This window comes from Amblyomma americanum, chromosome 3 (genome assembly GCF_052857255.1).
Source record: "Amblyomma americanum isolate KBUSLIRL-KWMA chromosome 3, ASM5285725v1, whole genome shotgun sequence".
NCBI lineage: Eukaryota > Metazoa > Arthropoda > Arachnida > Ixodida > Ixodidae > Amblyomma > Amblyomma americanum.
In genome coordinates, this window is record NC_135499.1 from 202,017,139 (window position 1) to 202,038,845 (window position 21,707).

At 44.3% G+C, this 21,707-nt stretch overlaps 1 protein-coding gene across 1 annotated transcript in view; it reads right to left on the reverse strand.

Moving 5' to 3' along the window:
* Positions 1-2,141: 2,141 nt before the first annotated feature.
* LOC144123584 (high affinity cAMP-specific and IBMX-insensitive 3',5'-cyclic phosphodiesterase 8B-like) overlaps positions 2,142-21,707 on the reverse strand; it is a 40,231-nt gene continuing 20,665 nt past the window's right edge. Inside the window, exons 11-18 of the mRNA XM_077656395.1 lie at positions 20,193-20,250; positions 19,960-20,095; positions 18,226-18,421; positions 13,988-14,118; positions 10,364-10,589; positions 8,334-8,492; positions 4,263-4,392; positions 2,142-2,557 (exon numbers count right to left, since the gene is read on the reverse strand). Of these exons, the coding sequence (XP_077512521.1) occupies positions 2,463-2,557; positions 4,263-4,392; positions 8,334-8,492; positions 10,364-10,589; positions 13,988-14,118; positions 18,226-18,421; positions 19,960-20,095; positions 20,193-20,250 (1,131 nt within the window). The 3' untranslated portion in view covers positions 2,142-2,462. The remainder of the gene's footprint in view (positions 2,558-4,262; positions 4,393-8,333; positions 8,493-10,363; positions 10,590-13,987; positions 14,119-18,225; positions 18,422-19,959; positions 20,096-20,192; positions 20,251-21,707) is intronic.

Below are 21,707 nucleotides of genomic sequence, written 5' to 3' on the forward strand. Positions count from 1 at the left end.
TACTACTACTACTACTACTACTACTACTACTACTACTACTACTACTACTACTACTACTACTACTACTACTACTACTACTACTACTACTACTACTACTACTACTACTACTACTAACTACTAACAACTAACAACTACTAACTACTAACAACTAACAACTACTACTAACTACTAACTACTACTACTACTACTGCTACTAATACTACTCTTACTACTACTACTACTACTACTACTACTACTACTACTACTACTACTACTACTACTACTACTACTACTACTACAAAGAGCACGCGTGCAGTGTACTCCAGGGAAGGAAGAGAACAGACGAAACAGGCATACGCAGTCACCAAACATATTTATACCATGTTCATGCTTTGTTTCTCGGTGCAACGCATTCCCTAGCGCGTTTAGTATCTCGCTGTCTGCTTTGGAGCGATAGAGTCGTTAACGCATGATTCGTCGGCAAGAATGCAGTATATATTTTATTCAAGTGAAAACAAGTTTCAGGGGGTCAGGAGAGAGCAGGATAAAATTAAAAACTCGTAGTTAAATTAATACATTATATTCAGTTAACACAAATATCGCACCAATGACAGATTTATGCGGCAGACTTCTAAATCGAAGTTTCAAAGTATCAAGATCAATATTAACAAAACGAAGACAAACGTTTGACATAAACTATAAAAACAAAAAAAACTTAACTGCTCATGAAATAAAAGTCAAATTGTGCTGTCATATTTAAACTGCTCGGGAATGCTAAACGTGATCTTAAACCGGTTATGTTATATAACGTAGAGCTCTAAAGTATAAAGTCGTGTAATGTAGGCAGATAATACGGTGTGGAGTAGACACGACCACGGTACTTTTTGGAGTAGTGGTAAGAAAGAGGAAAACCTAATTTCAAAGAACTGGCACTTGCTCTGTGGCCCTCACTACTGCACATTCAGCCCGCGAATTTTAAATATACTAAGATAATATTAAGAAATGCTCATTGCCATAGCGCATCATTTAGCATTTCCCCGCATGAAACAACCCGACAACCAATATTAACGGGACAATCGGAGCACATTGGCGAAGACGAATTCTGCAGAAATGGCATTAATGACAACTTAAACAAAACAATAGATATTTGAGATCTGTAGACTGTCCCATATAAACGCAGCTCGCTCTTGAAGCCCTGCATTCTAGAGCGATGACTACAACAGTACAAAAAAGAAAGTGAAAAGCCGAATAGCTATCTAGACGGCTGCATTTTCTCCGTTAATATGCTATAAGACGCAGCACTCTGCTGGCATTTTCACGCGAACCCATTTCTCTTAGGGCACCGTTGCATCTGTCGACGCGCAGGAACAATTTTACACTAAGAGGAGCATCGAGAAACCATAAAACTAGACCACAGCGCCTTCGACAACGTTCTGACTACAGCTCTACGTGGTTTTTCCATGCCTTTTCTTGTTCAGTCGATGTTAGTCTGGAGCGTTTTAACTACAGTCCATTTCAAGATTGCACTGTTTTACGTGTGTTTCGTTCATCGCACTGCGTGGATGTGCAGTCGAGGTCGGTGTGATGAAAGCGTACATTATTAGTGCCCATGTAAAGACATATCACACAGGACACTAAAGTAGTTTAAGAGACACCAGGCGAAAACGTATTGTAAAGCAAATGCAGTAAACGGCCAAGAGTAGAACTACAGCTATTGGGCTAGTTATCATCAGCACTAAAATACGTGTGGTCGACCGCAGGGAATTGTGTTGAAAAATTGCTCACCATGCTGCCTGGCAAGTTTATGTAAATTTTTATCGGAACTGTTGCTACGTCTTCGGGCATTGTTATCCAGATGCTTGAGTTGATATGCTCGCCGAGCCCTAGCAGGTTCATTTGACTAAAAACTGATCCTGGGAAATAGCAAACAAAGCAGGTTCCGATAGCGTGCTAGGTGTTTGCTATCCCACATTAACATATTCTTAGTTCCGTTGTAGAAACTGGTGCTCTATTTTCCACCAGTCGCATATCCTTGTGAGTGCTGCGAACGGTGCAGCTTCGTGGCTTTCATCCCTGTCTCAAAAGCAACATTTTTTTTTCTCGTTTCGTGTTTACGCGTCTCTGGTTTTCCCGACGTCTTTTTTTCACTTTAGCAACATCATGCATCAGCCAGCCCGTCAAGGTACCGTTAAAAAAAATTTCCCACAGAGACCTCGTCCTGCGTAATGTTTTCATAGCAGAGTGATTAAGAACCAACGACATGCGAAGGCCTCCTCGGCACGGAAACTTCAGTGCTGCTAGTTTACCTTTTCTAAGGAAAAAATGGCAGATCTTTACGCAACCTTAACTCTTCATTTCATGACCCTGCTTCAAAGACTTTCCTCCATCCTCGGCACTCTAACACGCAGTTCTACGCAGCTGCGAAAACAGCGCGTCTTCCGGCAGGTAAACACCGAGAGGGAAGACTGCATCCGACGAAGCGGTCACGACCGGTTCGCTTGCGAGCTGGCCTCCTTGTCCTTCCAGAAGACGAAGTTCTTCTCGATGTACTCCATCAGCTCGGGCATCTCACCAAAGTCTGCTCGCGTGGAGCAGGCAGAGGCAGTACAAGAGAATGTGAGCAGACGGTATTAACGCGAAAAAAAGAAAAAGAAAATGAAGCGAGGCCAAGCAGTGTGAAACGGCTTGAACCAGCATTATGACAGTTCTGACCGCTTAAACCTTAAAAAGGACATTGAGAACAAACTGAAGCTGGTCTGTCTGAACAGATTGCCGTTTTCTAGTCACAAGAAGACCACACTAACCGAAAACAGTGCTTTTTTTTTTAAAGACCTAAAAGCGAAATGCAGGTTTCGCCATCTCTTGCCGATTTTGCGAGTTAATTTCACCGCTTTTCCCCAATTTGTAGTACTTGCGAATCTCAGAGGCTAGGCTACACTATGATTCACTTTGAAACAATGATCACGGAGCCTTTATAGGTGCACAAGTCTCGAGTTTGAATCGAGTGAAGGAAGGATTTTAAATGCTATTTTCTCAGCAATAAATGAGCCTTTTGCCGCCGTGCAAACATCACCATATCAGAAACAGCCATAGGATCGATTTTTTTTTTACTTTTAAAGAAGAAATTGGCTGGAGTTGTTCTCAGTTTGCCTTAAAGTGATGAACGCAATCAGAAGTTACAAAACAAGGAAGCTGCTACCACATGTTGAGCAAGAGCATTTTCCTCGATTTCGTGGTAGGAATCTAGCGATAGTCCACTTGGAAAAGAAAAGAAACAGAAAAGAAACGAAGGTACTGACTGTTCTGGCAGTGGCAAAAACTACAGCGTCAGCTCTTACGCGCGGCGGCACAATTAAGAGACGCAGAAAGACGGGAACTCGAACAACACAAGACACAAACTAGCAAAACGTTTATTCACGGAAAAAAAAAACGTGAGTGCTCACATGTGGCGTGATGTGTTAGGGCATTAATAATAATAATAATAATAATAATAATAATAATAATAATAATAATAATAATAATAATAATAATAATAATAATAATAATAATAATAATAATTGGTTTTGGGGAAAAGGAAATGACGCGGTTCGCCGTTGTCAAATTCGTTGCTTTGACTGGAGCTGCATGCTTGTGTTTATGTGCGCTTCGCGCTGTGAGCAACTTTCTCTTTCCTCTAGCACTATCATGTACCAAATCTAGCGCAATGCTTTCAGCCTACGCAATGCCTTCCATTACTTTAGTCGTTTCTTACAGCAACTATTGCGTCCGGCATTCACCCAGTTAGTTTCATTGCACGTGCTTTGCTGATGTCACACGCTGTGCATAAATAAAATATGGCAGGAACGGTTGTTTTATTGAGCACACCAGATAGCACTTCCAGCGAGTGTTTGGACATGACCGAAAATCAGAGCTAAAATAACCAAGCTATACGTCAACAACCTAACCTGAGACAGGACTTTCCCACTACCAGCTTTTTACCTTTAGCTGACATTACACATTCCAAGAAACAAATCTTCACAGTTGCTTCAAGATATGTAAACGAACCGCAACAAGAATTGGCCAAATCGCCCTGTTAAGATTACGAGTTGCAGGCCAAACCTGACTGTTATGCAGCCCTTGCAGACTTTTCTTTCTAACTACTGCGAGCCAAAGCAAGCGGGACTAAAAACCACAACATGGTCCCATAGAACACATCGTAGCCACTGTCGAAAAGTTAGCGTTTCCTGTAGCCCTGTTGAACTCAAACAACAAGAAACGACACGCCAAGGTGGTGGGCGACTCACCTGACCAGGCCCTGAACATGTCACGCACGAAGTAGCCAATGAAGCCAGTCTGCGAGTTTGGGATGCTGCAGGTGGCACGGTCGAAGGCGGGCATCACCACGGGCAGGCCAAGCCTCTTCTCCTCGTCCGTCTGCGCATGCGCGAACAAGAGAAGAACGCGCCTTTACTACAGTAACTTCAGCTGTGGAAGTTATGGCGAGAAAAATAAAAGCGCCAAAGTTCTCTAAAAACAAAGTGATTTAATTTATGGACTTTATGTGTCACAGGCCTATGTCATCTCGGTTATGTACATTAATCATAGGCGCTTAGACCGGTTCGGCTACACTGATCTTCAACCAGTCCGCAAGCACTCCGTGCTTAGCTGCGGCAGCAATTACAAATTTATGGGGCAATAAAATAGTATTATTAAAGAAACGTCGCCAGGATGATCAAACCAACGCAAACAGGCAGTTTCGATTAAACAAATTCCACCCAAAAATTGACCATTAGTGCCATTACATTGGCGTCAACGTAAACAATCACGGTGTAGGTGCGTGAAATGCAAACAGCCTCAAATATGGCAAACGGGCTAGTGGATTAATAGGTTCGCGGGTAATTTGAGCGGTACACCTTCACTTTAGGCTATTAGCAACGCTGTAGTGGAAGGCTAATTTAGACTACATTAAATTCATTGGCGATCGTCGATATCCCAGTGCAGAGGAGTGTCTGCATTTCTCCTCCAACAAAGCCAACGCGGTGACAAACCTGCAAACTGGTTTCCAGCAGCACCCTAAGCTACAGCCACTGAGCCACTGAGCCACTGTGACGGGGGTACATAGGACGGGCTTTTCTCACAAAGGTATGTGCAGAGATCTATGAGAAACCGTGGATGTGGCATCTTTCTCAAACAAATGAGACGGTTAATGCAGACATTTTATGGAGTTGATCCAAGCAACGGTATGTGTTTGACAGAATACGGCGAGGATTGAAAAGATCGCTGAAAAGAGCTGCACGGTTGCCGGCAGTAGGTAGGTGAGCTAGCTGATGGACACAAAGCCCTGTGTTGTGCTGCGTAGTCTTGAGTCCAGCATCAACGCACTGTTTTGCCATCATCTCTAATCTACAAGGTTGGTTGGCCAATAAGACAAGAGCACCTTCCGTAGAGAAGCTTGTATTTTCACCTTCCGTGAACTTTCCAGAAATTTTGAACGAATAAAGCACGTTCTGCTCGCGATTATCAATGGTATAATTTCCACCCAAATAGTACCTGATGGCTTGAAGGCGATGGTGGTCCCTATCTATAAGAATGGAGTAAAAAATAAAGTTGAAAATTATCGTGGTATTTTGATACTACCATGCATTGCGCTTGTTTTAGAAAAACACATTTCAACGGTGATGGTCAGTTTTCTTGAAGCTCATGACGTGTTTTCCGGTAATCAGTTCGGGTTTATTAAGTGTCGTGGTACGCTGAACGTGCTTGATGAACTATGTGATCTTCTAAACAGCTGCATTGAAGAAAATGAATTTTCTTATGCTTATTTTTGGATGTATCCAAGGCATTTTACTCGGCTAATCATGTTGTGTTGTCAGATAAACTCTACAGTTATGAGTTAGGGGTCCTTTTCTGTCCCTTCTTGCTAATTATCTATCCAATCGTTCACAGCACGTTGTATTAGGTAAATATAGAAGTGGCCTGCTGCAGATTACATCAGGTGTTCCTCAAGGATCTATACGTGCACCTATTTTGTTTAATTTAAATGCCAATGACTTGAGCTCTGCCTGCAAACTGTGCCGTGTTTTTCAATACGCCGATGATACGCTCTTAGTTGCTAGACATAATGACTATAGGACAGCATTATCTCTTGTCCAACACGACAGCGAGTTGGTTATTGAATGGTTCAGCAATAACTTAGTTAATGTTAGCAATAAAAAAACTCAATTAGTATTTTTCCACAATTATTTAAAGAGAATTCCTAATTATGTGTCTCTTCGTTTGCACAGACCAAATTGTGCTCTTTGCAAATGCCCATCAATCATACCTGTGTCAACGGTCAAATACTTAGATGTATTCTTCGATTCCGACATGTCTTGGAATACCCATCTGTCTTTCGTCTGTTCTCAGCTTCGGAAAATTGCTTTTTTATGCACTCTATTAAGACCCTTTGCCCTATGTATGTATGTATGTACTCAAGCAAATAGTATACACCTTAGCCTACAGTGTGTTGCGCTATGGTATTTGCTGCTTTTATTTCTGCTCTGCCTTTTGGCGAAAGAAAGTCAACCGCATACTGAAATCTACCCTTAAATCAGTATTGTATGGTAGGGCACGAAATGAAGATAGTAGCGTTTTCGAACTGTTACACATTCCTGACTTCTTTCACCTTTTTTTCTGAAACAGTAGTTTTTAAGCACATCTGGGCAAGCGATTTTTGTACACCATATGTTCCTGTTAAAGATCTGCGAACTCGCGTTCGTTTTCTCGTGCCTAGAGTGCGAACCCGTTACGGCGAGCGTCTTCAAAAACATTATGTTCCCTCTGTTCTTAACCGGTTACCCAAATAAATATGTCTGCTAATTCCAAAAAGATAGTGAAAGCTTGTCTTGTGAAATTAGGTTCTTAGTTCCAGTATTCGGTTTTGATGCTATGATTTTACATGTTCTTTGCTTTCTCTCCGTTTGTCTGTATATTTTGCATCCGCTCTTTTCGAATCCTTCTCCCCTTTTATTTTTCCTTGATTGGCAACTTGTCTGCTCGGTGCTGTCTGCTGCCGGGAACTGCCACTCAAGCCTTATAAGGCTTTGACAGGCTTGCATTTGTACTGGAATGAAGAAATAAACAAATTTATTATTATTATTATTATTATTATTATTATTATTATTATTATTATTATTATTATTATTATTATTATTATTATTATTATTATTATTATTATTATTATTATTATTATTATTATTATTATTATTATTATTATTATTATTATTAACTTCCCCTTTCATGCATTTTGTCTTTACTACACTTGTGCGTTTGCACCGGTATTATATTGTTTTTTTCTCTCCTTAATTGTACATCACGTGTACTTGTTTTCATTAATATTATTTCTTTAATACTGTGTACTCACGCCTGATTGTCTGTAACGCGTTCACTAATTACATTTCTTATTGTGTATGATTGTATTTCTAGCTTGTATTTCAGAGATCTCTTATTCGTTCATATTAGTATTGGCTTTATTCTTGTTTGTATTTTGATATATGCTGTACTTGGCTGTTATCGGTCGTTCTTGTGTTCATTCTCTTTGTTTATTGTTTTATTAGTTATTTATATGTCTGTTGCCTGTTCTAGCTGTTTTCATTTACCGCTGTTCTCGCTGTTTCCTTGTTCTCGCTTTTTTGTTTCATGCTTGCTGTCGCGCCTAGTTTATGTGTCTTTTTTTCTATCGCCTTGACTGCTGCATTACCTCCCCTGAGTGTCTTCCTTTGTAGTGAAATAAATGTACATTTTGTGCGTGTGAATGGTGTACCAGCACCAAGACCTTTGGGTTGTTCCTGGGCACCAAAAAAGTAAATATTAATTGATTGATTGATTGATTATTATTATTATTATTATTATTATTATTATTATTATTATTATTATTATTATTATTATTATTATTATTATTATTATTATTATTATTATTATTATTATTATTATTATTATTATTATTATTATTATTATTATTATTATTATTATTATTATTATTATTATTATTATTATTATTATTATTATTATTATTATTATTATTATTATTATTAGTGTTCTTAACGAATTTAGAGAGAAGCTGTCTTGAGATAAAAAAAATATTGTTTAAAAAACCAAACTGAATAGACCGTAATCGTGACCAGCCGCAACATAGTGGCCGAAACTCTACATATGCATTGATGCCGGTTATCTCGGCACTATATCAGCCTCTGTGGCCTGCAATTTCTGGCAGAGGAATTCTTATCGGGCCGGCAAGACATCAGGAGCTCAAGCTGTTCCCGTGCGCTCTCGTGAAGCAGAATGTAAGGGGGAAAACATCCTCGCAGTGTACCGACCCTGCTGACGCTTTTCCGTACCTGTGCGCAATACTCTTCGGCAATTCTGTGCGCCCACTGGATGCAGAGTGGAATGGGCCTCGCAGGGTTGGACACGTCAGAGCATTTGATGAGCATGCGCTTGATCAGGAGGACGTTCTCCGGGCTGCGTAAAGACTCGCTATCGCCACGATGACCAGCCTGCGGGGACGAAACGTAAGAGGGCGTAGTACATTAAAAAGCGCGGAGGCTGTAACCTCCCAGAGCCAACAGCAGTGCATGTGCTGACATTGTTCCGGCCCGATGGGAGCCCACAAACAGGTAGCCCACGAACACGTAATCCTGAGATTTTGGTGAGTTGGTAAGCATTCATGGTGGGTGAACAGCGCAACAAAGGCGGGACAAAGACAAGACAAGCGCTGACTAACAACCGAGTGTATTGAAGAACGAAAATTGGTGATATATAGTGAATGCCAACAATCAAACAGAAAAGAGGCAAGATATTCAATTTCCATCATAGAAACAAGGTGACGCGAGAAATCATGGAAGCGTGTCACATCCATAATATTGGAGAAAAATGCTTGAGCAATCCTTCCATGACATTAAATGGCAAGGAAATTGAATATCTCGTCTCGCACGTGCCACAGGTTGTTTACCCTTTTTGTCGGTTTTTCTGTCTTTTTATATTTGATTGTTGGCGTTCACTAAATCTTACCACTTTTCGTTCCTCAATAAACTCGGTTGTTGATCAGCGCTTGTCTTGTCTTTGTCCCGCGTGGTGAAACATTGCTACGCTGCTTTCGGCTTTGTTTTCTCCCTAGGGGGAATGCAAAAGTGCTGAAGCAGGCGGCGGGTTAGTACACAGCTTGACAAAGAAGAGAGAGTAGCGCTGGAACCTGAAATCCATTTCAGTTTGTTTCGCCCACTGTTTTTTGTTCGTACTTCTCGCAGGCTTCTGTGCGTCTTTGTTTGCGTGGTGCGGAAACACACGATCAAGCACTTCATTCGTCTCCTTCGTCTGTCGTGTTCCTGCGCTCTTTCGTTATTTCGAAAGCGCTCCCCTCGAGAGAAGCCGCACACCTAATTCTAATACAGGCGGAGAGCCCCTCCAAAGCCCTTGTGTGTCGTTGCCCTCTTGCTAATGCGAGGTCATTAATTATTTCGTGGCAGTAAGCGCCGGCTAGCTCAGAAGCAGGGTTTGTTTAGGAGTGTCATCCCAGCACTTGGCTTGCCAGCCTAACTGCTACAATTTTGTGGTGCGTGTTCAGGGTGAAACTAGCCACGAACATCCAGGAAAACCTGCAAAAACATATTGATCTATTTTAAAAACACCCTTCTCTTACGTTTTTAGGGTGGTGCAATTCTGAAGAAAAAAAACAGTCCATGACCACATTGAAGAAATTAGCGGCCGACACTTTCATACGACCTAGAACCTTGACGTGCTCAAGCAGTCTTACACGACCACACCATTTGTCTCCTAGGCTGGTGCAGCCATCAGATTCTTGGAACCACAATACCCACCTTGAATAAATTGTGATACACGATAATTTTAATGAAAACTAATTTCCACTACAACGATTTGAGAAAGCCTTCCTTTCCTCTGTAGCTGTACGTCTATCAGTTTGATCTAAATTTCGGTTATTTCCTTTGTTTTACATCAAAACGACCATGAAAGTTTCCAGTATACGTTTTAAGTAAGTTGACAAATGTATAACCTACGGTCAGATCAAATCAACTAATTCGTTTTGGTTTGAACCTACTCATTTTTGGCTGTTCGAGTAAATAAACTGAAGTAGTGTTCAACAGAACAGATTTTTTTTCCACCATCTCAGAAGTGCCGTCTTGAAGCTTCATAATGCGGCATATGCTTTCGCAACACTACATTTAAAAAATGCTGTTCCAAAGCTTTTTTATTAGTGTGTGTAAAACAGAGAGTCAGAAAAAACAAGAAAAATTCCGTCACAAAAACACAAGAATCAATCGAAGATCGCAGCTAAGGTGATGTCACTATCACCTTTCACTCTCTCCCGTTTTCGCGTTCACATTTTCTCGCTCTGCCCCACAGCAAATACCTCAGGATTAGAGCCGTCATCGCCTTGGGCAGGCCTCTGGAAGACGTTGAGGAACTTGGAGAGGTGCTCGAAGTGCTTGGTCATCTCGGTGGCCAGCACCATGTCGATGATGGACGAGCGCACCGTGCGGTACACGTCCCGCTCCAGTTTGTGGAAGATGTTCGCCTTCTCGTCCGACAGCGTCAGCTTGAAAGCGAACGCCGCATGGTGACTCTCAAGCACAGAGCTGCAAGGAAGCAGGTTCGCCAGTTTACACCTACCCACCGCCACCGCGGCTAAGTGGCTAAGGCGGTTGGCTGCTGAGCACAATGTCGCGGGGTCAAGTCCCGGATGCAGCGGCTGCATTTCGATGAAGGCGGGATACAAAAAATTCCTGGTGCTACGCGATGTCAGTGCACTGACGTCGACAGCGCAGCGTAGAACGTTTAGGTCAACAAACACGTCCGGGAAAGGCCTCGGGGAGTCTCTGGATGTATCACTTTGGCCCAAACAATGTGCATGTCATCACATAAGTCTTTCCTACAAGTGTTAAGTGGCTAAGGCGTTCTGCTGTTGAGCCCAAGGTCGTGGGGTCAGGTCCCGGATGCAGCGCCTACATTTCGATAAAGCCGGGATGCAAAAAATTCCAGGTGCTACGCAATGTCAGTGCACTGACGTCGACAGCGCAGCGTAGAAGGCTTAGGTCAACGAACACGTCCGGGAAATGTCTCGGGGAGTCTCTGGATGTAAAAACTTTGGCCCAAACAATGTGCATGTCAACGCATGTCTTTCCTACAAGTGTTAAGTGGCTAATGCGTTCGGCTGTTGAGGCCAAGGCCGCGGCGTCAAGTCCCGGATGCAGCGCCTGCATTTCGATAAAGGTGGGATGCAAAAAATTCCTGGTGCTACGCGATGTCAGTGCACTGACGTCGACAGCGCAGCGTAGAACGTTTAGGTCAACGAACACGTCCTGGAAAGGCCTCGGGGAGTCTCTGGATGTATCACTTTGGCCCAAACAATGTGCATGTCATCACATAAGTCTTTCCTACAAGTGTTAAGTGGCTAGGCGTTCGGCTGTTGAGCCCAAGGTCGTGGGGTCAGGTCCCGGATGCAGCGCCTACATTTCGATAAAGCCGGGATGCAAAAAATTCCAGGTACTATGCAATGTCAGTGCACTGACGTCGACAGCGCAGCATAGAACGTTTAGGTCAACGAACACGTCCGGGAAAGGCCTCGGGGAGTCTCTGGATGTATCACTTTGGCCCAAACAATATGCATATCAACACAAGTCTTTCCTACAAGTGTTAAGTGGCTAGGCGTTCGGCTGTTGAGCCCAAGGTCGCGGGATCAAGTCCCGGATGCAGCGCCTGCATTTCGATAAAGGCGGGATGCAAAAAATTCCTGGTGCTACGCGATGTCAGTGCACTGACATCGACAGCGCAGCGTAGAACGTTTAGGTCAACGAACACGTCCGGGAAAGGCCTCGGGGAGTCTCTGGATGTATCACTTCGGCCCAAACAATGTGCATGTCAACACATAAGTCTTTCCTACAACTGTTAAGTTGGTAAGGCGTTCGGCTGTTGAGCCCAAGGTCGGGGGTCAAGTCCCGGATGCAGCGCCTGCATTTCGATAAAGGTGGTATGCAAAAAATTCCTGGTGCTACGCGATGTCAGTGCACTGACGTCGACAGCGCAGCGTAGAAGGTTTAGGTCAACGAACACGTCCGGGAAATGTCTCGGGGAGTCTCTGGATGTAAAAACTTTGGCCCAAACAATGTGCATGTCAACACATGTCTTTCCTACAAGTGTTAAGTGGCTAATGCGTTCGGCTGTTGAGGCCAAGGTCGCGGCGTCAAGTCCCGGATGCAGCGCCTGCATTTCGATAAAGGTGGGATGCAAAAAATTCCTGGTGCTACGCGATGTCAGTGCACTGACGTCGACAGCGCAGCGTAGAACGTTTAGGTCAACGAACACGTCCGGGAAAGGCCTCGGGGAGTCTATGGATGCATCACTTTGGCCCAAACAATGTGCATGTCAACACATAAGTCTTTCCTACAAGTGTTAAGTGGCTAATGCGTTCGGCTGTTGAGCCCAAGGTCGCGGGGTCAAGTCCTGGATGCAACGCCTGCATTTCGATAAAGGCGGGATGCAAAAAAGTCATGGTGCTACGCGATGTCAGTGCACTGACGTCGACAGCGCAGCGTAGAACGTTGAGGTCAATGAACACGTCTTGGCAAGGCCTCGAGGAGTCTGTGGATGCATCACGTTGGCCCAAACAATGTGCATGTCAACAGATAAGGCTTTCCTACAATTGTTAAGTCTATATATAAAGCGGACATTACATCAATATTTGGGTGATAAGCGCACAGCCGCATTTGGCATGGCCACATTTCAAGTGTGATGGACAAAGCCAGCTTAGGGTCCAGTTATGCACGTTGCAACAAGGCAAAACCCGAAGTGCACTGATTTAATGAGCATACATGTGTGAAGTGGAGCACATAACACCGTCTCGAACACCCTGGTTCAGCCACATTTCACGAATGCAGCTGATACACTGAATGTCAATTTAGGCCAAGGCACACTTGCGTGCTTGTACTTGCACGCCACGCTTTTCTAGAAGCCTTGCACACGCAAATCAACTGAGGAACGCTACCGTCATACGTTGGAAATTAAGATCAGCCGCTAGAAAAAATTTCAGAACAAGCTGCAAAAAAAAAGAAGCGGGCCACTTAATATGACGGCAACAATCCGTTCACGACTGCTTACTTTTCCCGTAGTTTCGGCTACTACAGGTAGTGAAGTCCTGAAAACCTTGCAGAACAACAACAAAATCAAGTGTGTTTCGTTGCACTATGAGTCAGCATGAAACAAAGCCCCTCTTACATGTGATAAAAAAAAATGCCCTGCAGCCCCGCGGTGATGTATGGGTTGCCGCTAGAGAGACGCGTGGTTGTAATCCTAGAAATCGCGTCGGGTATCAAAAGGAGGATTGTATTAAGAGTGGAAGTTTTCGTTCCGCAATCTTTCGCACAGTACGTTCTGAAAATTTTGAGTACAAGAAAGACACCTAGCCGGTCTTGAACTAAGCTTGCGTTCACTGCAAAATTTAAAAGCCTGCTTAGTTGCCGATTCCACTATTACTTGTGCAAGCGTGATAACTCATTTGCAAACACAGTAGAAGCATTAACTAAAAATCTGCTTCCGCCAAGAACATTTACGAGCTCAATTTTTGCGCCCCACGCAACAATGCAGTCTCACTAAGTTAGAGAATGTCGGTTCGTAGATTTATCGATTGTTGAGGAGAGTTATGAGCGAACCACACTAAGGCTTTTTGTGGTTATGGCTATTCTAGAAGAGAAGACAATATCAATAATATTTTTATCGCAGCAGCCGCACCTATTGAATGGTACAATAGCCATACCAGCACAGTTCCGTTAATTCTGTCAAAACTCTTGCCTCAAAGAGCATCAAAGTCAGAACGGTTTAAAATCGTAACTTTCTTCTAGCCTGAAAGGTGATCTCCTATTCCACTTGAACAGACTTTACTTCAAGTTCTTATTGTGCACTTCGAGGGAGCCTGCTGTTAATTCTGGACGCCAACTAAACGTGGCAAGCTTAGAGGAGCGTTGAACCCCTGCTTACTCACCGGTCGTTGTAGAGGATGGCCAACTCGTGGTCCGAGTTGCAGAGGAACGGGCTCGACCTTCCGGGGTGGTCGATATCGTGCACTACAGCAGATATGAGACATATGGTCTCGTCCAGGGGGTCAAAGATTTCCTGCGGACAGACGGGGCAAGACTCTCTCCAGCCATGGCAGCAGCAGTTCGCCCAGACAGATAGTAGGTTGGTGTAAAGGAGAAACACTCGCCCTCACCACCAATGCCTAAACGCGCCATATTTTCGGATTAGTTTGGGATCCTTCGGGGTTACGTTCAATAAACTAAAAAAATCTAAGCACCAACATTCGCCAAAGTGCACTTACGTCTTCTCGGCATGAGATCCCAAGGCAGCGGGCGACGATGAATATTTATGGCGCAAGGGCATCCGTAGCCAAGAGCGCAATGGCACAAAGTGTTGTAGATTATTCAAGGTGGAGTCAGACATATTTCCCAAGCATTTTAATACAAAGAAGATGGGCACTAGACCAGGTGAAAGCTTGCACCCACTGTATGACCAGTGAGTACCCGGCGGCACTGGCGACTGAACATTCATTGCATGCAAGGCGGATGCTCAAACGACTAGGCCATCGCTCCGGTGAAGGCGGATAACGAGCTTTTTTTATATATATACGGACCAAGCCAAAATTAAGGGCAAGTTTTTTTGCTTGCACTGCCACCCTGGATTTAACGTAATTTTGCAGCTGCTGTCTTATCAGGACTTGCTTGCGTCACATCCTGCTTAACGAAATCATAATCATTAATTTTGAAAGAAGCGAAAAGAAGGTAGTGAGACATTTTCAAAATATATACCGTCAAAAAGGCGCTAAAAGAATGCGCAATGTTACATGCATGTGCGACATGCATTCGCAAAAAAAATGGAAAGTGGGAATGTTACGCGCAATACATAGCTTCCACTCCAGAAGAGGTCCCGTAGTCACATTCACTATTGTCGAAACTATATAAGGGGAACTTTTCAGTATGTCAGGTCTGTTACAGTGTAGAGATGTTTGCTACAGTATAGTCATGTTGAGAACCTTCCTGGGGGGAAGTGTTAGCTAACTCGGAGCAGCGATACGCAATAAATAGATGATACGGTATGTGGGGTTTAAAGGGACACTGATGAGAACTCTATCGAATTTTTTTCGTTAGCGAAATCGGATAGTCCGGCATTTCATGGCTTTGTTGCCACTTGTCCGGGAGCGAAATATGAATTTATTTCAAAGAAATTTGGATTCAAAGTTGAAAAAGTTTTTCCCGCCACTCCGATTCAAACTCGAGAGCTCTTATGACGTCACGGAGAACTCTTATGACGTCCTAGGACGGAGTGACGTGAAACGTGACGTAAACGCAGACTCCGTGATTTTTGGTGGCTAGCGGTGCGGTCTAGCAGCTGCCGAAATGAAAGCTACCGCCGCCGCACGTTGAATGCATCTATCGGGGGTCGCTGCCGTCGCCTTGTTTACGTTTGCACCGGCGTCTTGCCAGCGTTACGATGGATCCCGTTCCCGAACCCGACGACGAAGTTCTCGCAAAAACTCCGGCCTGCATTTCAGCGACCTCAGCCCCGCAGAGCGTGCGATGCTTTTGAGGGAGCACGGTTAGGTTAGGCGCCGGCGGGTCGTTTCCCCCTTCCTCAGTGAGCAGCCGTTGCAAACTAAATATCATAACCTCAGTGCGGGGAGTCGCGAGGGGCCAGGACAAGGTCGGCGCGTTGCACCCATCGGAGGCTGGCCGGGGCTTTGGGGCCAACGAATTGTGATTCCTTGAACAGTGCGGAAGGGCAAAGTTATTTATTTTTTGCGACAAAAAACGGGTGGGTGCTCAAGGGCGGTCGCGTTGGCGGCTTGAAACTAAAGCCGGCGCACGACGCTTCAACGTCTTCCGCCAGATCCAACGGGTCCACAGGATCGGGCTCTCTCGCCCACTTGCATGTGCATTCAGATGCGTACTGTGAATGGATTAAATTAGCCGACAGCTCGAAAAGAACAGCTCCGCCCAACTGCCGAAGCTATTGAATGACTTCACAACGCGCACCTCGCCGCGGAGCCGAATCAGTCTGGCCGGGCCGGCGGCGGCTGGCGCACTCGGCGCGAAATAGACATGCTCCAAGTCTCCGCCAGTGCGGTCCGAGTGTGCCGAAGCCGCCAAACTCGTCGGCGGTCAAGCGCAGTTGGAGTATAGAGGGTCTCGCTTTGGCCGACGTGACGTCGCCGTGAAGCGCGCGCGCGCGCGCGTTACGCCGGAGCATAAACGCGCTTTAACAGAGCCTGCGGTTAACCGCTAATCAACCTATTCGGTGGCGGCATCTATGGGAGCCACTGAAACCCCCGCCCACTCACTGAATAAAAAAATATCCTGTGCCGAGGCTTGGAATCGAACCAGGACCTTTGTTGCTTAGGGAGGAGACGCTACCACTCCACCACGACGTCTCAGGGTAAATTCATCGATAAAGGCGCATCTAGTCAATGCACTCTTCCGATGCAGAAATCTCCGCGCTTTCGCAACGTATATCCTGGCCTGACAGACCTAGGTCATCAGCAATTTTTCTCAACTGCCTTGTACCTTGTCTCCCGTCTCTAATAAACGATTTCCGTTAAGTAGTTTGAAGTTGACTGGCACAGCCGGGAATGTTTCGCCGCGTGAGCGTGCGAACACAAAAGTGCTCTTTATACTGCGAACTGCCTTGTACGATCACCGACCGTCGCGCCATCATAGTTTTTCATCGACCGTGGCGATCATCTGACCAGTCTTAACAGGCTCCTTCAAAGGTTAACTAGCACTTGAAGCGGCACTTGAAGTTGCTCTGCTGTTCGGCGCTTACAAATCGAGGCGCGTCAAAACAGTACCACGGGGCAACCAAAGCTCATAGACTCGAAGCGCCATAACAAATCGAAACTCTCCTGGCCGCCTGTGGCCCCGCCAAGTATCGGTTTTCTTTGCTTCCAACATTCAGGTTGCCTTTTGTCTGTCTTCCTTGTGTGATAAAAGTGCGCTATCGGCTTTAAAACAAAACTTACTTCAATATTGAACCGCGCAACCTTCCTTTGTTAGCCTCAGAGATTCGCGAATTTCATGTAGAAAGGAGAATTCCTCCAAGGTGGCGTCTCTTGTCCTATGACGCCGCCACGCTTGTACTTGCGAGATTGGCCTGTGGTGGCGATACCTGTATTTTGGTTCTTGCTATTTTCTACCTGTCACCTGCCACTGCTGTGGTGCATCATTTAACCGCTGCGCCACTGCGCCGGTAGTGGCATGAGGACTCGTCGCGATCTATGAATGATACATATTTTGCGTAGTGGCGTAGTCGCAGTTGAAATAGGATCAGAACTGCACTAGATTAGTGAGTGAAAGAAGCATGCTATCGCATTTCCTCCGCATCGATTGAGTTGATCGTCCTTAAATCTTTTAGCCTTTTCTAGCTTATAACAGCTCCGTTTTTACTGGAAGTAACTTATTTGTCGTTAGAATTCACCAGTCTACTAATACATGCCAACTTCAATTCGTCCTCAGTGTCCTTATAGGTGAAGCAGGTTTCATGAAGAAAGTGATCACAGATGAATCTTCGAAGTTTTTGCACGAAAAGGAAACAAAGTGCTGAATGGAAAAAAAGACTAACCACTTCTGCCTAGCCCTCAAGAGAACATATCAAATTAGTGATTGTGTTTTCCGATTCCCCAGCAATATCAAGCTCCGCTTCTAGGTATCGGGCGCACTTGGCACAAATCATAAGAGAAAATTAGCCAGATTAAAGCAACCTTTGCATAAGGTTGGCTACTTCGTGTAGCGACTTTTTCCGTACAGTTTTCTTTTTTCAAGCTCGTTATGTATCTTTATAGATCTGAAATATGAAATATTTAATCTTATCCCTGCAATTATTTAGGAACTTATAGTTCCAATATATTTCTCACGAAATTGCCCAGCACGTTAGATAAGGCAGCTTTTCATGTGAGCACATAAGCTTCTAGGACAGGCCCTTCGAAAAGGCACTCTTACTTTCCCCATACATTAGAATTCGCCCATATGCTCGCTCGCAACAGCATGAATACTGTCCAAGTTATTTGTACCTTACTTGAATAAACACGCCTTGCAGCCACTCTACATCGCATAAGAGCGGTATCTAACAACCACGCTTATAATGCAATTTGGCGTGACAGTTCGGAATGTTCGAAGACGAGAAAGGAGCTTTGAGAGTCCAAACTACAATTAATCTCGTCACATGGCGCACCTTCTTGCGCAGCTTGAGCAGGAAGTAGGCGGTTGCCTGCATGACGTCGCCGGCGTGCGTCGAGTTGTGGTACGGATTGTCGAGGTAGTGCGACTCAACCAGCTGCAGCCAGTTGCGCATGGTGGCGTCGTCGCACTCCAGGCTAGCGCGAACGTCCAGCTTGGTGAACAGGGACATGCCCAACCAGATGAGTGGCCTGCAGAAAAAAAAATTGGCAAGGGTTTAGCATAGTTAAACATGGTATTCAGCAAAAGCTTCACAACAATGGTTGCGTGACGTCATCCACGCGACTAATCACATGAACCCCTCCTCTTTCCCTAACACAAGACTTAAAGGTCACCCAAAGGTCAAAGGTCATGCCCATGTGGTGCGACACCAAGATGGTCAACAAGGTTAGGCTGAAGGGCTTAGCTGTGGTGCGACTTATAGCCATACATGACCTCTAACTCGGTGAAGGTCAAATTTAGTGCCACGCGAAGCGCGGCTCTACCTAGGGCAGTGAAGCTTTCGCTTCAAAATTCGTTGTGCGGTTTCTCTTTCGCCGATTTGATGCCTTGCACCATGAATCACCAATAGCCTCGATGGCTTTCGTTTTGCTACTAATTCGCACGGGGAGGCAAAGCTGGTCAGGGTCACACGCGAGCCGCGCTTAACAAGTGCACGCCATTGAACCATACTACTCAATTTTACACAGTGTTATAACGAGGCTAAGTAAGCGCCAAATTTCTTTATTCAATGAAACTGCTTCGTTGTATCCAAGCAAGACACGAAATTTAAGCTGATCTGGTTTCCATTGCACAAAGCGCCCAAAGAGAGTCGAAGCCCGATACACACCATGCCGCTGTGAACAACACTGCAGACAATGACCGCTAGTTTTCCTGTTTTCTGAGTAAAACGCTTTTTTTTTACATTTACTGAAGTAAACTTTTCTAATTTACAACGGAGTTTTAAAATACAGAGGTCTTAGTGGGGCATCAAAGATAATACATAAAAAAACTGCCATTGCCATCCTCCAAGAAATAATTAAAGCTTAAAGAAGGACTCTTTTTTATAAAATACCTTCCGAAGGAACACGACTATAATACGCGCTACTTACAACAAGGGCAAGATACGCACAAACGCTATCATTTATTGTAGCAGATTTTCTAAATCGCCATCCTGCTATTACCTTCACTGTAAAAGAGTCATCGTCCATAGTAATCATCCATAGCATAGTAGTTTAAAGTCTACAAGAAAAGGGTCAACGTGTATTTGTTGTCGCTTTACAAGAAACTATTTCCTTATCGCATTCTGCCTTCGGTGCCTTATCTTTTTTTTACTCCTTATTGCGTTCTGTTTTCAGTGCCCGTGTAATATGCATCGCTTTTACCCTCTGTTTCAGTATTTCAATCCATGTTTTTTTCTTGCACCGTACGCTAGTGCGTAATGCTCAACGGGACTGACACTAGTCAGGCATCCGTGCCTTTTTCTCAGCCTCGTAAACAGACCACCTTGTTTGTATCTTTTCTTTCTGAATAAACTTACATTCATTATAATTGTTTACTTCTATAATTTTTTAATTCATAATTTGATAATAAAATCGCGCCACAAGCGGTCCACGCAAGATTTTCTTCCTTTTGTTACTTCATGTATTGTTGAACACGTTGGAAGCGTGAGAACAGTGGGAAACAATGGGAAGCGCAAACACCGAACCAATGCTTCGGCCGCAGACCTCTCCCTGGCGCCAGTACGCACTTTCGTCCCGAGAGCACCTCCAGTTCGATGATGTCAAACTCCCACTTGACGTCTGTCTCCAGGAGCTCGGCAATTTTGGGTGGCGGGTTGTCCAGGTCCGGGACCACGCCAGTGGCCAACGGGCTCGCCGGGCTCACTGCAAGCGATACAGCCGCAAGCCAAGTGTGTGAAGGCAGCGTCCTCCGCATGCGCAAGCAAAAAGGTAGTGCGAAAGGGCACAAAAAACAGAGTACCTCTTCTCAGCATCACTTCGTGGGACAGCCGCCGGACACCTGTTGGCCTCTGTGGGATCTGCAAGGTAGAAAGTTTAAAGTTTATTGGACGCATAAGATTAGTAGATACATATGAAATAAGTACAGAAATAGGAACTCTTATCAGCAACTCTTGAACTAAGTAAAATGAATAGTAAGATTACAGCAGCAATAAAGCAACCTTTTTACTTATTGATTAGGATGTAACGTATTATAACAAATATAACACAAGACGTAGTCAATGGTTTCACGGCATACCGTCTGGTCAAGAATCTGGCTGATGAAGTTCACTGGTCACTGACCATGGTCAAAAACAAATGACAGATGATGGCTCCCTTGTGAACAAGGGAGCCGTAGCGCTCCCGAAACGTCATTTGACCATGGTCGGTGACTAGTGAACTTCATCAATAACGCAAGAGAAAAGACAGTAAGCTTTAAGAGCTGAAAATTAAGAGTAACCTCAATCTAAACAGTCTTAATAAGAACAACACGAGTAGAAACATTGCAAAAATGAAAAACAAAAACAGTGATGAGTAAAAATAATACTTGAACAGGACACTAGTAAACACTGCACAAATACTATTAGGTTTGGTTTATAGGGGTTTAACGTCCCAAAGCGACTCAGGCTATGAGAGACGCCGTAGTGAAGGGTTCCGGGAATTTCGACCACCTGGGGTTCTTTAACGTGCACTGACATCGCACAGTACACGGACCTCTAGAATTTCGCCTCCATCGAAATTCGACCGCCGCGGCCGGGATCGAACCCGCGTCTTTCGAGCCAGCAGCCGAGCACCATAACCACTCAGCCACCGCGGTGGCTTACAAATACTATTAGAAATGAAAAAAAATGCACAGTAGTTAAATTGTGAGGTAGTAAATTTACAGAGCGAAATGTTTCGTTAGATGTTAGAATTGGATGACTGAATAATAAAAGATCGATATGAGCGCTTAAACAAATCCAAAGAGGAACTAGATTTGATTCCCAGAAGAACGTTGTTTGAATCCAACTGTGATTGCTGGTCGAGTGTTTCTGGTACGAAAAATAACAGTATCCGGGAGTGAGAGAAGATTAGTTAGAGCATGGTCAATGAGAGTACCCGAGTCGTTAACAGAGCTTGTAGGTTGATTGATTAAAGATTCAAAGCCGTAGCCACTAAGGCAGTTAATTGCAAGTGAACCGTTCAGAAGATTTCTGTTAAAATCACGTATTCCTGACAGAACAAAATGGCCGAACCATCGTAGCAGCATGATGTGCGATGGCAGTACTCAGCAGAATATGGTGCAAAGCCGTAAAGATTTCAGTCACGGTCACTGATCAAGCCAAGTCTCAGATACACAGACGATGGAAAACCAGTGACGTACTGACAATAAGAGCGCTTGAAATTGGATGCGATGTATGTGTAGGCTAAACGAGTTGAAATGAATAGCGGAATGGTGCGATTGTGAAAAAAAAAGGTATGGTCGTTGGTTGAAATGTAAGAGGCATAATAGTAGAGA